We start from the raw sequence: 15,465 nt of genomic DNA on the forward strand, positions 1-15,465 counted from the left end.
TTCGTTCGGTCACAGGTGTTTGTTTTGACGTCGTAGCACGTTTTACAGAGACAAATAACGTAAATAAACTAACCAAAACGTAGCATACAATTTTCCAAATAAATAACTTAAGTCCTTACGATCCATCTAAGGGTCTACAAATTTAATCCACCACAAACCAATAAATTAGTGAAGAGCAAAATCGCGAGCTCGGCAGCATGTGCCGGTTATCGACAAAGATCCTCGCCGATAACAATGACCAGCCTGCGGAAGATCTATGCTAGTGGGCGAGATGATGAAATTTCCTCTGTTGGTGAGTCAGTATTATATTTTTTGTCAACAACATTCATTGCCTTACATGCATTTGTGCCTTACATTTCTGTCACCAACCAGCTTAAACAAAAGTAGAAGAAATTATATACCTACATTCTTTTGCTGTGTTTGACACCAGCCGATGTCCCAAAATCAGGATACATCAGTGAGCTATAACTAAAACTAAAATAGTTACTGATGGATTTTAACCCGGCGGCCGCTGGGCCTCCGCGCCACCCGCTGGCCGCTGGGGGGGGGGCATATAGTTGCCCCCCCCTTTACTTCTGCGACGATATCGTCGCAACGCGAAGAGATAGAGAAGCGAAACTTTGCACACATTTTTCTGAATACCTAGCCGGGGTTGTGTCCAAATTTGGTGTCGATCCCATTTGAAATGACGTCACAGTGACGTCATAAGTGAAATTATAGATTTGCGACTCTCATATTCCTCACGATACATCAGATATATGGGACCGAATATAAAGGGCCGATTATTGGTCAGAAACTAGATGGAAGTGTAGTTAGATGTTTTAGGATGACAGCAGGTGCTGTCTAGTTCATTTACAGTCGAGTTTCATGCTCAGCGTCATCAGAAACGGTCTATATCGGAAAACGACAAAACTTTATGACGTCACTGTGACGTCATCTTAGGTGCTACAACCACAAAACTTTCCTCAAACATTGCCTAGGTATTCATTTGAAGCTATGCCAAGTTTCACGTTCGCAGCTCATCAGCTTTCGGAGATATTTCACAAAACGTAAAGGGGGGGGCAACTTTATGCCCCCCCCCCCCAGCGGCTCGTGGGTTAAGGTGTTCCTGTAAAAGGACGTTGTTCACCGCACTTTCAAGCCTTTTCTGTTACGAGTGTTAGGAGCCACTTTTCATGGCCAAAAATTTGGTCAGAGCCACCAAAACCATTTTTACCAGCCCTGCGGCCGGGCCCGGGGGGTAATCCCAACCACCGCAGCCCGGGGGGGGGGGCGTTTTTTCGCCCCCCCCTGTCTAACTCCGTAAATAAGGAAGCTACGGAAACAAAAGCGATACCAAACGAAAGGTCCTTACGAGACGATTCTAATGCACCCAAAATTTTGACCTCAGGTCAATTTTCAAGGTCAGAGGTCAAGGTCAAAGGCCAAAACCGGCACATGTGTAGTGATCTCAAAGTAAGCATTCTAGAGGACGGCAGGCTGCATCAAACCGGCAAAATTGGGTGTCAAACGAAAGAAGAGAATCTGAGGATTCTGAAAATGTGCTCCAAATTAAAGGTCAAGGTCAAGGTCACGCTCAAAATTGACCTCAAACTTGGCACTTTTTCGCACACCTTGCGTGCTAACTTCCAAGATGTTTTGAAATGTTTTGAGGCTTATCAGTTCCCTATTTGTGGTTCATCTTACGATACAAGGCTGCTCAAAGGTCAAGGTCACAGAAGAGTATCCCTGCTAGAGGCTATTTCACTGATTCAAGTTAGTAATAATAAATAAGACAATTTTGCCATCCGGAAGCTCTAAATGAAGGCTTAGAGGAAAATAGATGCCAGATTCGTGATCAGCGGGTACAAATCCATCATAAACGACCTTTCATGTGTCAAGGTCAACCAGAGGTCATTCGAGGTCACATGAGGTCAACATGAAACTTGACCTTTTCCGAACAAAATATATATCATTCGACGCGGCTTGACAAGGCGAATGCGATGGTACCACTGCCGTAGCTCCAGGACCATTTTTGTCGAAGTTATTTGCGAAAAACTAAAACCACATTTCGGGGTCGTTGACCTGACCTCTGACCTCAGGTCACCGAAACTATCTTTTTATTTTTCTCTAGGTCAAACGCTACACAGCCGTGCTCGTAATTTGTCTTTATCTCTAAAACTCTATTTTTAGCAGCTATTTGAAGTTTGCGTCTGTGACGCCGAAGTTTGCCGTGCAGGGGTCTAGAAAAATGGACCTTGTGACGTCATCAAGGGGGCTAGGTCCAAATCTTTTACTTCAGAAGATGTCAAATTGATGGGAGAAAAGGTACTGCAAGTTTTGCCTTCCTATCCCTAAGCGTTCGTGAGTTATCGCAAATATTCGCCAGGGGGGGGGGGCGAAAAACGCCCCCCCCGGGCCCGCGAGGGTTAACTAGGAGCGCGGTGGATCACTTGGACGTATTTCGTTAGGCGGCATGGGCGGACATCGATAGCAGCGCCTCTATCGGTCACTAGGGAAAGCTGGGCTGTAGGCGACGATATACCGGCTGAGTTGTCACACGTTGAATAGGTTTATAGCCATCCGTCTTGTGAAAAAGTTGAACTTTTGCCTTTAATATTTCTACAGGCAATTTTAGAAGTGTCTTCACATGGATTACAAAACCGTTTAGGTTATTGTATTCACTTCAAGCCTTCCCTATTGTTCTTGATGATGCGGGAACTATTTCTAATTAGTGTTTCTAGCTTAGTAAAAGAACATACTGTGCAAACGATGAAAAAAGCATAAATGGAAGATTTTAAATGCAATTTTCTCTAACAATTAATGGTAAATTCTCTACATATCAAGGAAAAGGTGCATGCTATTTGATAATTTAAAGTTCTTGGGGCCAGGTGTTTTCTTCTTTTCTTACGTCGCCCCAATGGCCGCGAATACACTTGTGATAACGCCTATCGTGGGAGACGCTACGTTGTTTTGGAGCCAATACCTTGGAAACCCTTTCCGCCCAATGCGAGTTTTTAAGAGTCTACATGCCCAAATTAACGTTGAGCGCGGCCGTTTTCGGTCGGGTTTCCGCGACCTTTTGGCGAAATCGCCTTATTTATTCAACCAGGGTGGACTAATTCGCTTAACTAGGAATAAGGCGTTGCAGAGAAATTATTCAAGGAATAGAGCTGTGCAAAAAAAAATGTATCGTTAAAACTGTATCCGCCCTCGAACGATAAATATTGTTGACGCATTAGAAACACATCCCGTGGAATGCATTTGGACTTGGCTGGATCTAATATTAGCGAGTATCTACTAATGCAGCTTCTTGGCTTACACAGTACGCACACAAACATACATGCATCCTGCCCTTGGATTATTCCTCACTTGAATGGAAATTTTGCTATAATAACTATTCCACGCAGTTGACGGGTTTTAGTGTAATGCAAAGTCGGAACCGTTCCGCACCGGCATGGTCTCCCAGGCGGCGCGTAACGGCCGCCGCCGGCCGGCGCGCCGCCGCTCTGGCAGGGTGTTTGACTTTATACCGCTGTTGTTAGAAAAGTTGTGGACCAATTTACTTCATTCTTGCATGACAAGATTTGTCATTCAATTCTTAGCAGGTACCGAAAATTTGACGTCAATTGCACGATTTAGGTACCGCCCATATTGCGGTACTGCCATCTGTTGACAAGGCTGGAGAACTAAAGCCGTGTGGCTATTTCCACATAAAGCTATTTCCACTTCTGACACACCATGGCCTCTTTAAATTAACCCTTCAGCCAGTTGGCCACATTTGGACCATGTAATCCCTGGACAATATGAGCACTGGCCAATTCAGGGCACTGGCCGTTTCAAACAGTGGTTCGTACTATATTAAAAAAAAAAAAACACTGGACGCATCGTGCCCTGGACATTATGAACCCTGGCCTAAATAATACGCACCCCTTACCAATGCCACAAATAGGATTTGGCTGCACTGGCCGGATTTTACGGCACTGATATCAAATATATTATTTTTATTTACATCCAGCTTAACTTGTCCAATGATTTTAATAGCGTGAATGATTATGAAATGAATGTTGTCTAAACGAATGAATAAGTGAATGTGGAATAGTTCTAAATGTTACCAAATGCCGTGAATGCGCATTCACCGCATTTGGTAAGATTGTGCGCAGGTGCCGATCTGGACTCACCAGCTGCTGTTGCGGACGGTCTCGGTTCGTCTTGACTGGATTCCACGCGTGTGGTGGTACATGGTCACCTTAGCGTACGTGGACGGGTGCTCAGCCCCGCCGCCGCTGCCGCTGACACTCTGTGGGACACAGTCAGCTGTCAGCTGGCACGGCCGTCAGCTGTCAGCTGGCACGGCCGTCAGCTGTCAGCTGGCACGGCCGTCAGCTGTCAGCCGACACGGCCGCACACATCGCGCCGACACGGCAGCGAGCCCAGTCGCGCTTGGTTACCCGCGCCCTGCTGGGTGTGAACTCACTGAACATCCCCCTGCGCTTTTAACACCTTGTTAAACACTTTCCTACAAATGCGGTGAAAATTGCATACCAAGGTCACTCAAGGTCAGGTCACCAGGCCACGTCACTTGACCTCACCTCATAAAAAGAGTAAACCCCTACCATGCGTGCGTGCGTGCATATCACCGCTACCCACCTCCAGCTGCACGGCCTCCAGGATGGCCACCGTGAGCCGCCGCAGGCCGGCGTTGTAGGTGAGGCCCACCAGCAGGCCGCCTGCCGTGCCGGCCGCCGGCGCCGCGGCCGCAGCCGCGCGCACGCAGCTGGTGCTCGCGCTGCCGGCGCTGCAGCCGCTGTCCAGCTCATCGTCGACCCGGCTGGCCGAGAGAAGACTGTCCCGGTCACCACCAGTACACTCCCCGCCCACCACAGACACCACCAGTACACTACACTCCCACCACAGACACCACCAGTACACTACACTCCCACCACAGACACCACCAGTACACTACACTCCCACCACAGACACCACCAGTACACTACACTCCCACCACAGACACCACCAGTACACTACACTTCTACCACAAACACCACCAGTGCACTACACTCCCACCACAGACACCACCAGTACACTACACTCCCACCACAGACACCACCAGTACACTACACTCCCACCACAGACACCACCAGTACACTACACTTCTACCACAAACACCACCAGTACACTACACTCCCACCACAGACACCACCAGTACACTACACTCCCACCGCAGACACCACCAGTACACTACACCCCCACCACAGACACCACCAGTACACTACACTCCCACCACAGACACCACCAGTACACTCCCCGCCCACCACAGACACCACCAGTACACTACACTCCCACCACAGACACCACCAGTACACTACACTCCCACCACAGTCACCACCAGTACACTACACTCCCACCACAGACACCACCAGTACACTACACTCCCACCACAGACATCACCAGTACACTAAACTTCTACCACAGACACCACCAGTACACTACACTCCAACCACAGACACCACCAGTACACTACACTCCCACCACAGACACCACCAGTACACTCCCCGCCCACCACAGACACCACCAGTACACTACACTCCCACCACAGACAACACCAGTACACTACACTCCCACCACAGACAACACCAGTACACTACACTCCCACCACAGACACCACCAGTACACTAAACTTCTACCACAGACACCACCAGTACACTACACTCCAACCACAGACACCACCAGTACACTACACTCCCACCACAGACACCACCAGTACACTACACTCCCATCACAGACACCACCAGTGCACTACACTCCCACCACAGACACCACCAGTACACTACACTCCCACCACAGACACCACCAGTACACTACACTCCCACCACAGACAACACCAGTACACTACACTCCCACCACAGACAACACCAGTACACTACACTCCCACCACAGACAACACCAGTACACCACACTCCCACCACAGACACCACCAGCACACTACACTCCCACCACAGACACCACCAGTACACTACACTCCCACCACAGACACCACCAGTACACTACACTCCCACCACAGACACCACCAGTACACTAAACTTCTACCACAGACACCACCAGTACACTACACTCCAACCACAGACACCACCAGTACACTACACTCCAACCACAGACACCACCAGTACACTACACTCCCACCACAGACACCACCAGTGCACTACACTCCCACCACAGACACCACCAGTACACTACACTCCCACCACAGACACCACCAGTACACTACACTCCCACCACAGACAACACCAGTACACTACACTCCCACCACAGACAACACCAGTACACTGCACTCCCACCACAGACACCACCAGCACACTACACTCCCACCACAGACACCACCAGTACACTACACTCCCACCACAGACACCACCAGTACACTACACTCCCACCACAGACACCACCAGTACACACCCCGCCCACCACAGACACCACCAGTACACTACACTCCCACCACAGACACCACCAGTACACTACACTCCCACCACAGACACCACGAGTACACTACACTCCCACCACAGACACCACCAGTACATACACTCCCACCACAGACACCACGAGTACACTACACTCCCACCACAGTCACCACCAGTACACTACACTCCCACCACAGACACCACCAGTACACTACACTCCCACCACAGACACCACCAGTACACTACACTCCTACCACAGACACCACCAGTACACTACACTCCCACCACAGACACCACCAGTACACTACACTCCCAACACAGACACCACCAGTACACTACACTCCCACCACAGACACCACCAGTACACTACACTCCCACCACAGACACCACCAGTACACTACACTCCCACCACAGACACCACCAGTACACTACACTCCTACCACAGACACCACCAGTACACTACACTCCCACCACAGACACCACCAGTACACTACACTCCCAACACAGACACCACCAGTACACTACACTCCCACCACAGACACCACCAGTACACTACACTCCCACCACAGACAACACCAGTACACTACACTCCCACCACAGACACCACCAGTACACTACACTCCCACCACAGACACCACCAGTACACTACACTCACACCACAGACACCACCAGTACACTACACTCCCACCACAGACACCACCAGTACACTACACTCCCACCACAGACACCACCAGTACACTACACTCCCACCACAGACACCACCAGTACACTACACTCCCACCACAGACACCACCAGCACACTACACTCCCACCACAGACACCACCAGTACACTACACTCCCACCACAGACAACACCAGTACACTACACTCCCACCACAGACACCACCAGTACACTACACTCCCACCACAAACACCACCAGTACACTACACTCCCACCACAGTCACCACCAGTACACTACACTCCCACCACAGACACCACCAGTACACTACACTCCCACCACAGACACCACCAGTACACTACACTCCCACCACAGACACCACCAGTACACTACACTCCCACCACAGACACCACCAGTACACTACACTCCCACCACAGACACCACCAGTACACTACACTCCCAACACAGACACCACCAGTACACTACACTCCCACCACAGACACCACCAGTACACTACACTCCCACCACAGACACCACCAGTACACTCCCCGCCCACCACAGACACCACCAGTACAGAAGTCTATTAAAAAGTCCCCAGCACCAGTGGGCGCTGCCTTCGCTGAGCCGAACCCCCGTCTGCCTGTCCCATATCGCGCCGGGCTCAGGTCAGGTAGGGTCAGCGGGACCGCTCGGTCCGGCCCGCGGGCGGTGGACGGGCGGCCGGTAACGCTTTCCGCCAGCCAGCTGTAGGATCCAACAAACGGGACGGCCACCGCTCAGCGCAGCGAAACCGGTGTTAAAGAATGGCAGTAGATGTTCATGGCCACAATGATTATGAGATAGTCATTGTTAGCCCGTGCCCCACAGGAATGCCTTGACACTCACGCCCTGTTGGAGGGGAAATGGGGATTGAGCATCATTCTTATAACTCAGCTTTGGGCATTTAAGGGGTATTCGAAGTAGCGTCAAAAGTAGCAAAAAGAAGAAAAAAATACTTCAGCCAATTTTGGATCGGGTCATAGCCAGAGGTCATGTCACTAGAGGTCATCGGTGGTAACATTTTGCTTAGACAGGGTGCGTTGCGCGCACCGGTGCATTGGGTTTCCAATTTCCATGGAAACATCAACAGACTCGGAAGCTCGCAACGCTAGCGTGGAGCCGAATTCTTATTTCTTATCATCCGCCGCAACAATGCAGCAGCGCAGCGCAGCGTGCTGCAGCGCGGGGCCGTGAAACACCGCCCAGGGCTATCCATGTGTCAGGGCAATCCAACCCACGTGATAGGCTCGGCCCCAGCGGAGCATGAGGGCCAGGACTGCCGCCCAGGCCCCCTTCCCCCCCCCCTAATTCCACTCATCCTTCCCACTCTGAAATCGACCGAAGGAGCCTAACCTAACACAACAATCAGCTCGTTTACCGCTATGTCTGAATAATATTGCCAGATTTAATTAAGGTGAACGGCTTAGCATGTAAATAACAACAACTGCCACCATTGCTATTATGAGAAAACTAATTGCTTTTCCACAAACACTTAAAAGTTTTTAGCTAAACTTGCATGAAATTAATTTTACCAGCCTCGTGTTCCTCTTATCAAAACGCTTCGAATGAATCAAAAGTTGATCATTAAAGGTCATTTGAAAAATTTGGCCTATGTTCAAAGACATGACCTGACCAGAAATGGTCATAATGCATAGCAGGATATTAGATTCGTATCGTGGAGCTTTACAAACACTTCAGATGATTTCATAACTTAAGCATGTCTATCAAAAATAATTATTACATGGCCCATATGTAAGATGGGTGTGTGAACATGCTTACGAGTATGTTGAACGCAACTGATAATGTTCTGTTGGCCACAATTTCTATATATAATTTATCCTCCCGGATTTCATATTTTTTGTTAATGACACCTTGACGATGTCGAGAAAAAACGCTTAGTAGATTTAACAGCCTCAGATACATTCAGTATAAGGAAGGTTCAAGGGTGCTAGATTCCTTCCGTCCTCGCTATCCTCAGGAAAAACCAATCCGCATCGCCCCTAGTCTTCATGCTTCCCTCTCTGGACTGGAGGTCACCCCACCAGCCAACCTGTAGTTGATGTCGGATCCATTCCAGGACACATCATCCTCTTCGGGTGACCGTTTGGGAGACGGCTGGACCGTCCCGACAGGGCAGTCGTCCCACGGGAACAGTCTCGCTTCCGCAGATCACTGTCGCTGGCTCGCACAACCCAATTATTACACCAGAGCATGGTATGTATGTCATAGCTCTGCAAGGGCCTTTTCAGACCGAAAAAGATGGCCCCCAACAAAACAAACAATTTTCTCATTCAGTATTGTATCTCATCAAGCACCACATGTTTTCAGAGTGTTTATTATGCGTCCCGTAAAAAAGCGCAGTTCAATTTTCTCCCATTGACTTGAGCGATCTCAAAATTGACCCGGCCTTTCTGTCAACAATGTCAAACTTGCAAAGTAAACGTTTCAAATACATATACTGTTGCCCATTAAAATCGTTGAAAGTTCTGAAGTGATCGGTTAGTCGGTGTATTTAGATATGATGAGCACAGGAATTTTCCTTGAGGTAAGGTCACTTGACGTGACCTGGTGTTATGACCTTGAATTGAAAGACTTGGGCATTTGAAATCTTAAAATGCTAGATTTTAACAATAATTGCAAACACTATCCCGGCCAAATAGTGAGTGAGAATGGAGTGATTCCCCGACCCCATGTTTAGCTCCTATAATTGAGCTAGCTGCTAGAGCCTCGCGAAAAAAAAACGAGCGCTTGCGTCATTACGTGACGCAGCGACTGGTACCCCCATTTTAAAGGGACCCCCCCCCCCCCCGCCACCTTCAAAAGAGTCAATGAATTGGCATGAAAGTGATGTCGCTCGGTTCAGAAAGAGCAAAAACGAATATCTACCAAATTTCATCGAAAAATATTCACCGGTTTTCAAGATATTAGACCTTTACTTTTGTTTACTTTTTGGCATCTCCGCTGTTCCTAGCGACTTCATTTGAAAGTGCGGCACTTGTTGCGCGGAAAGCAGCGTATACCACCGCGTGCTACCAAACGTTTTAGTCAAAGATTTAAAATCGTTAGATCTCCGCTGATGTCACAAATTCTAAGGGGGCATTCCAATGCATTAGCCCCTTAGAATCCGAAAACTGCAAGTTTGAATTGAAATTCCATTTCTCCGAATTAAAGCATTTTTCGATGTTGTGAGTGCCCAAACCGGTATTTGCAGGCCATGGCCACCAATTTGGCTATCTCAACTCAAAACTAATGTTAACCCGCGCCCCGTTGGGCTCTGCCGAGCAACGCGCCCTGTTGGGGGGGGGGGGGGCATTTTGGCCTCCCCCCTAAGATCTCGAGAACCACGCAACCTAGCGACAAGCGGCAAACGGTGTTGGATAGCCCTATCAGGGAACTACCTTGAGACCCAATTTCATTGACCTCGGTCAAACCGATGACGTCACAGGTCAGGTCAAAGGTCCAATTTTCACCGTTTATAGGCATTTCAAGAAATGCGTTGTAAAATCGAGTAAAATGCATTTCATTGAAAATCATCGATGGGGAAATGTTCTTCAAACACATATTTTGCTATTTGAGGTCACTGATACCAGGTCAGGTCACAGAGGTCAGGTCACGGGGGGGTCACAATATGAAAGTGTCGTGTGATACATGTTTTATGGTCCATTTTACATGACAAATGCTATTTTGTTGGTCAGGCAGCCTTTGGGGTCAGCTTAGGTCACGTTTTGGTCAAGGTCAGGTCAAGGTCAGGTCAAATTAGGTCAAATTTCAAAGTTAATATTTTTGCATAAAATGGGTATTGAATCGATGCAGCTCTTCACGGGGAGTTCAATGGTGGTCTTTGTTTTGCCGTACGTGGTCTAGAATCGCTAAAAATTGAGTTAAAAAATTTGACGTCATCATTTTTGAACAGTTTTTTTCGCTATAACTTGGCCAAAAAACAAGATATCGATCTGAAATTTAGTATGTATATAGAAGAGCGCAGGGACTATCACATATATTCCGGTTTTTTCAAAATTCGGAAAGAATGTGGATTTTTTTTTTAGTTTTTCTAAAAAAAATCAATTTTTTGAATTTTTGGAGTCAAAAACTCATAATTTTGAAAATCCGAGATAGCAGTTTTGTAGCGCCGCTTTTTGTCTACTAGACCATATAAAGAACTTTGAAATTGCTTGATAACTGTAGATTTGTTGAGCGTTTCAAGATTGCATGTTTTTTGCTCATTTTTGCTCGAACATGACCTCAGTTTGACCTCAATAACTCCTGACCTAAGGTGACCTAAGACTTGAAATTTGGTGTGAAGGTGTCAAATTGATGCCCGGGAAGGTACTGAAAATTTGGCGGCGCTGCGCGCCGCCGTCTTCTGGCTATTCAGGAAAAACCACAGGGGGGGCCAAAATGGCCCCCCCCCAACGGGGCGAGGGTTAAGGTGGGATGGTCACTTTAAAATATCAATGACCTCTTAGGGCAGGTCAAGGGCCACAAGGCATTTGATCGGTTTTTGGTTAATAGCTAAACGCATTATCGTCATTTCGATACAATCGTGTTTTCTGTTCTCCGACGCGTCGATTTATATGCTTTTTTGTTTAGGTGAAGCAATTTAGGATGTTTACCTCAGGTCCATGTCATGTTAGAGCAACGCAAGTCACGAAGCTGTTGAAAGGAGGACATGTTGCATAACATTTGATTCGGCAAGTCTTGCAAAGTCCATTGATGGCTGTCCCGACTGGCTAGCTCATTTTGACCGGGAGTTATTGACGAAGCACTCCTATGACCCTAAAGACGTCATTAATGACGTCACGCAAAGTGAACAATGCAAAAGTGAAGCATTAGACTTTGTCAAGAATGTATGAAGTCACGATTTCATGTGCTTGAGGTATAGTTTCAGATCATTTCCGACGCCAAATTAACAGTGTCCATAAGTTCCCCATTATGCTTATATGACACTAAGTGCATTGCGGATTGCATCATTTTATAACCGACAACCGTGCAGAGGTTTACTTAAGAGTCATAGTTATAAGTTAACCCGCGCCCTGCTGGGGGGGTGTTTGAACACCCCCCCTTGTGGTTTTTCGCGAATATCTCAAAAACGGCGGCGCGGAGCGCCGCCGTTTTTGGTACACCTTATCATGCATCAATTCTACACATGTTGTGAAAATTTCAGACCAAGGTCATTCAAGGTCAGGTCACCAGGTCACTTGAAGTGACCTCACCTCATAAAAAGTTTCAATGTCTGTCATAGCTACACCGAGTGACCGATCGCTTTGAAACTTTCAGCGATTGCTAAGAGCAATAGCATGTACAAAATGTATATCTCAGAATTTTGATATCGATGACCTAAGGTCAGGTCAATTTTGCGACCTCCCCATTATAAGTCAATGGGAGAAAATTGAAATGCGCCTCTTATGGATGAAAGACATTATAAACACTCCCAAACACCCAATTACAAGTGGTTTAGACACACTGAACATGAAAATGGTGTCCGTGACCCTTGTTTTTGCCCTGAGGTCATCTTAGGTCACGAATGGTATCTAACAGTTTTTCGCAAATAACTTTTGATAGAGGCATGCTAGAGCGATGAAAACGCCTTAGATGTGTTCAGCTCGACGATACGGATCGACTGATATGCAACATGACCCTTTCCGGTCAGGTCATGACCTTGACCTGAAGTCAAATTTTCAAGTTCACCTTTCAAGGTCAAGTTATAGTTCATTCGATGCGTCTTGACGAGAGGAACACGATGCCGGTAAAAGTAAGCTCGTACAGGGCTTGGGTCAAAAGTTATTGCAGAAAAACTGTTTCCGAAAAAATCGGCTATTTTTGCAGTTTTTGCCCCCTGCAGGCAAAACCGTTGACGTTAGGTCAAATCTGAGAGAATTACTCAGAAAGGGCGTTAATAGGGCTATCGAATGCGCTTTTCCGCGGCGCTGTAGCTCTATTGGTTCCCGAGTTATGCGTTGGCTTCTTGGAAATTTTCGCCATTCGACCTGGAAATCGGCGAAATTTTGCCTTCAATGGCCTCTGGTGACCTGACCTTTGACCTGACCAAAAAATTGACCAAAGTGATTTCGTCATTATTTTTGACGCTCTTTCGAACGCCGCCTTCCGCGTATCGCTACGTGGCCCAGGAGCCGAGTTACAAGGGGGGGTGTTCAAACACCCCCCCCCAGCAGGGCGTGGAAATCCAGGACCCCCAGCCGGGCGCGGGTTAAGTGACCTGACCTGAAAACGTGGTTGATGTCAAGTGATCCGGCTTGAATGAAATGTAAGGCATGTGAAATGTCAGCCTTCTATCATCAGTGTGCTTTGAGCTACCGCAAAAAAAAATACATGGTGGCGGTATCCACCCCTTCTTCTCGGCCGGCGAGGGTTAAACCTCGCTTCGAATTAATGCAGATAATGATGCGACCGAAAACAAAGCATTTATCTGTGTCTAGAACGGCCGCTGACTTGTTGGACAAGATCCCAATGTTAATTCGCTAGATGGGAATAAAATACTCGGTATGTGATATATAGTTATACCCCTCGATTTGCCCTCGCGCGAAGTCTATTCTAATCATCACTGTCGCTTTTTTATCCGAGATGATGTCGCCGCTAAACGGGTTGTTTTGTTTGTTTGCTTGCGTTGAATGGCCATCACGGATTATTGAAGGATTACGATGAAATAGGATTGGGGCAAGGGAGGATATGCACTGCAGGTGTTTAATTTAGATCACAAAGGCATCATTTCCGCCTTCCGGCATCGTGCAGTCATTATCTTCTCCTCCTCTGCACTGTGGCATCTCTGCGCCCCACACACGGCGTCCTCACCCCACGGCCGGCCGCCGCCAACTGACCCACTCGCCGGGCGCCGCGACCTGACCCGTGTCGCTGCCGCGGCCTGCGCAATAGAGTCAGGGCTGGAATCCGGGGGTTCGGCCGGCCGGCCGCCTCTGGAGCGGGGGACTTTTTTAGTAGACCTACTGTACACTACACTCCCACCACAGACACCACCAGTACACTACACTCCCACCACAGACACCACCAGTACACTACACTCCCACCACAGACACCACCAGTACACTACACTCCCAACACAGACACCACCAGTACACTACACTCCCACCACAGACAACACCAGTACACTCCCCGCCCACCACAGACACCACCAGTACACTACACTCCCACCACAGACACCACCAGTACACTACACTCCCACCACAGACACCACCAGTACACTACACTCCCACCACAGACACCACCAGTACACTACACTTCTACCACAAACACCACCAGTACACTACACTCCCACCACAGACACCACCAGTACACTACACTCCCACCACAGACACCACCAGTACACTACACTCCCACCACAGACACCACCAGTACACTACACTTCTACCACAAACACCACCAGTACACTACACTCCCACCACAGACACCACCAGTACACTACACTCCCACCACAGACACCACCAGTACACTACACTCCCACCACAGACACCACCAGTACACTACACTCCCACCACAGACACCACCAGTACACTACACTCCCACCACAGACACCACCAGTACACTACACTCCCACCACAGACAACACCAGTACACTACACTCCCACCACAGACACCACCAGCACACTACACTCCCACCACAGACACCACCAGCACACTACACTCCCACCACAGACACCACCAGTACACTACACTCCCACCACAGACACCACCAGTACACTACACTCCCACCACAGACACCACCAGTACACTACACTCCCACCACAGACAACACCAGTACACTACACTCCCACCACAGACACCACCAGTACACTACACTCCCACTACAGACACCACCAGTACACTACACTCCCACCACAGACACCACCAGTACACTACACTCCCAACACAGACACCACCAGTACACTACACTCCCACCACAGACACCACCAGTACACTACACTCCCACCACAGACACCACCAGTACACTACACTCCCACCACAGTCACCACCAGTACACTACACTCCCACCACAGACACCACCAGTACACTACACTCCCACCACAGACACCACCAGTACACTACACTCCCACCACAGACACCACCAGCACACTACACTCCCACCACAGACACCACCAGTATACTACACTCCCACCACAGACACCACCAGTACACTACACTCCCACCACAGACACCACCAGTACACTACACTCCCACCACAGACAACACCAGTACACTACACTCCCACCACAGACACCACCAGTACACTACACTCACACCACAGACACCACCAGTACACTACACTCCCACCACAGACACCACCAGTATACTACACTCCCACCACAGACATCACCAGTACA

General features: G+C 48.5%; 1 protein-coding gene across 1 annotated transcript in view; it reads right to left on the minus strand.

The window, feature by feature from the left end:
* Nucleotides 1-4,160: 4,160 nt before the first annotated feature.
* LOC122372868 (synaptotagmin-15-like) overlaps nt 4,161-15,465 on the minus strand; it is a gene marked incomplete at its 3' end in the record, with an annotated part of 33,532 nt that continues 22,227 nt past the window's right edge. Inside the window, exons 7-8 of the mRNA XM_043350520.1 lie at nt 4,630-4,810; nt 4,161-4,279 (exon numbers count right to left, since the gene is read on the minus strand). Coding sequence (XP_043206455.1) covers nt 4,161-4,279; nt 4,630-4,810 — 300 coding nt within the window. The remainder of the gene's footprint in view (nt 4,280-4,629; nt 4,811-15,465) is intronic.

The sequence above is a fragment of the Amphibalanus amphitrite genome, unplaced genomic scaffold (genome assembly GCF_019059575.1).
Source record: "Amphibalanus amphitrite isolate SeventyFive unplaced genomic scaffold, NRLGWU_Aamphi_draft 001411F_arrow, whole genome shotgun sequence".
Lineage (NCBI taxonomy): Eukaryota > Metazoa > Arthropoda > Thecostraca > Balanomorpha > Balanidae > Amphibalanus > Amphibalanus amphitrite.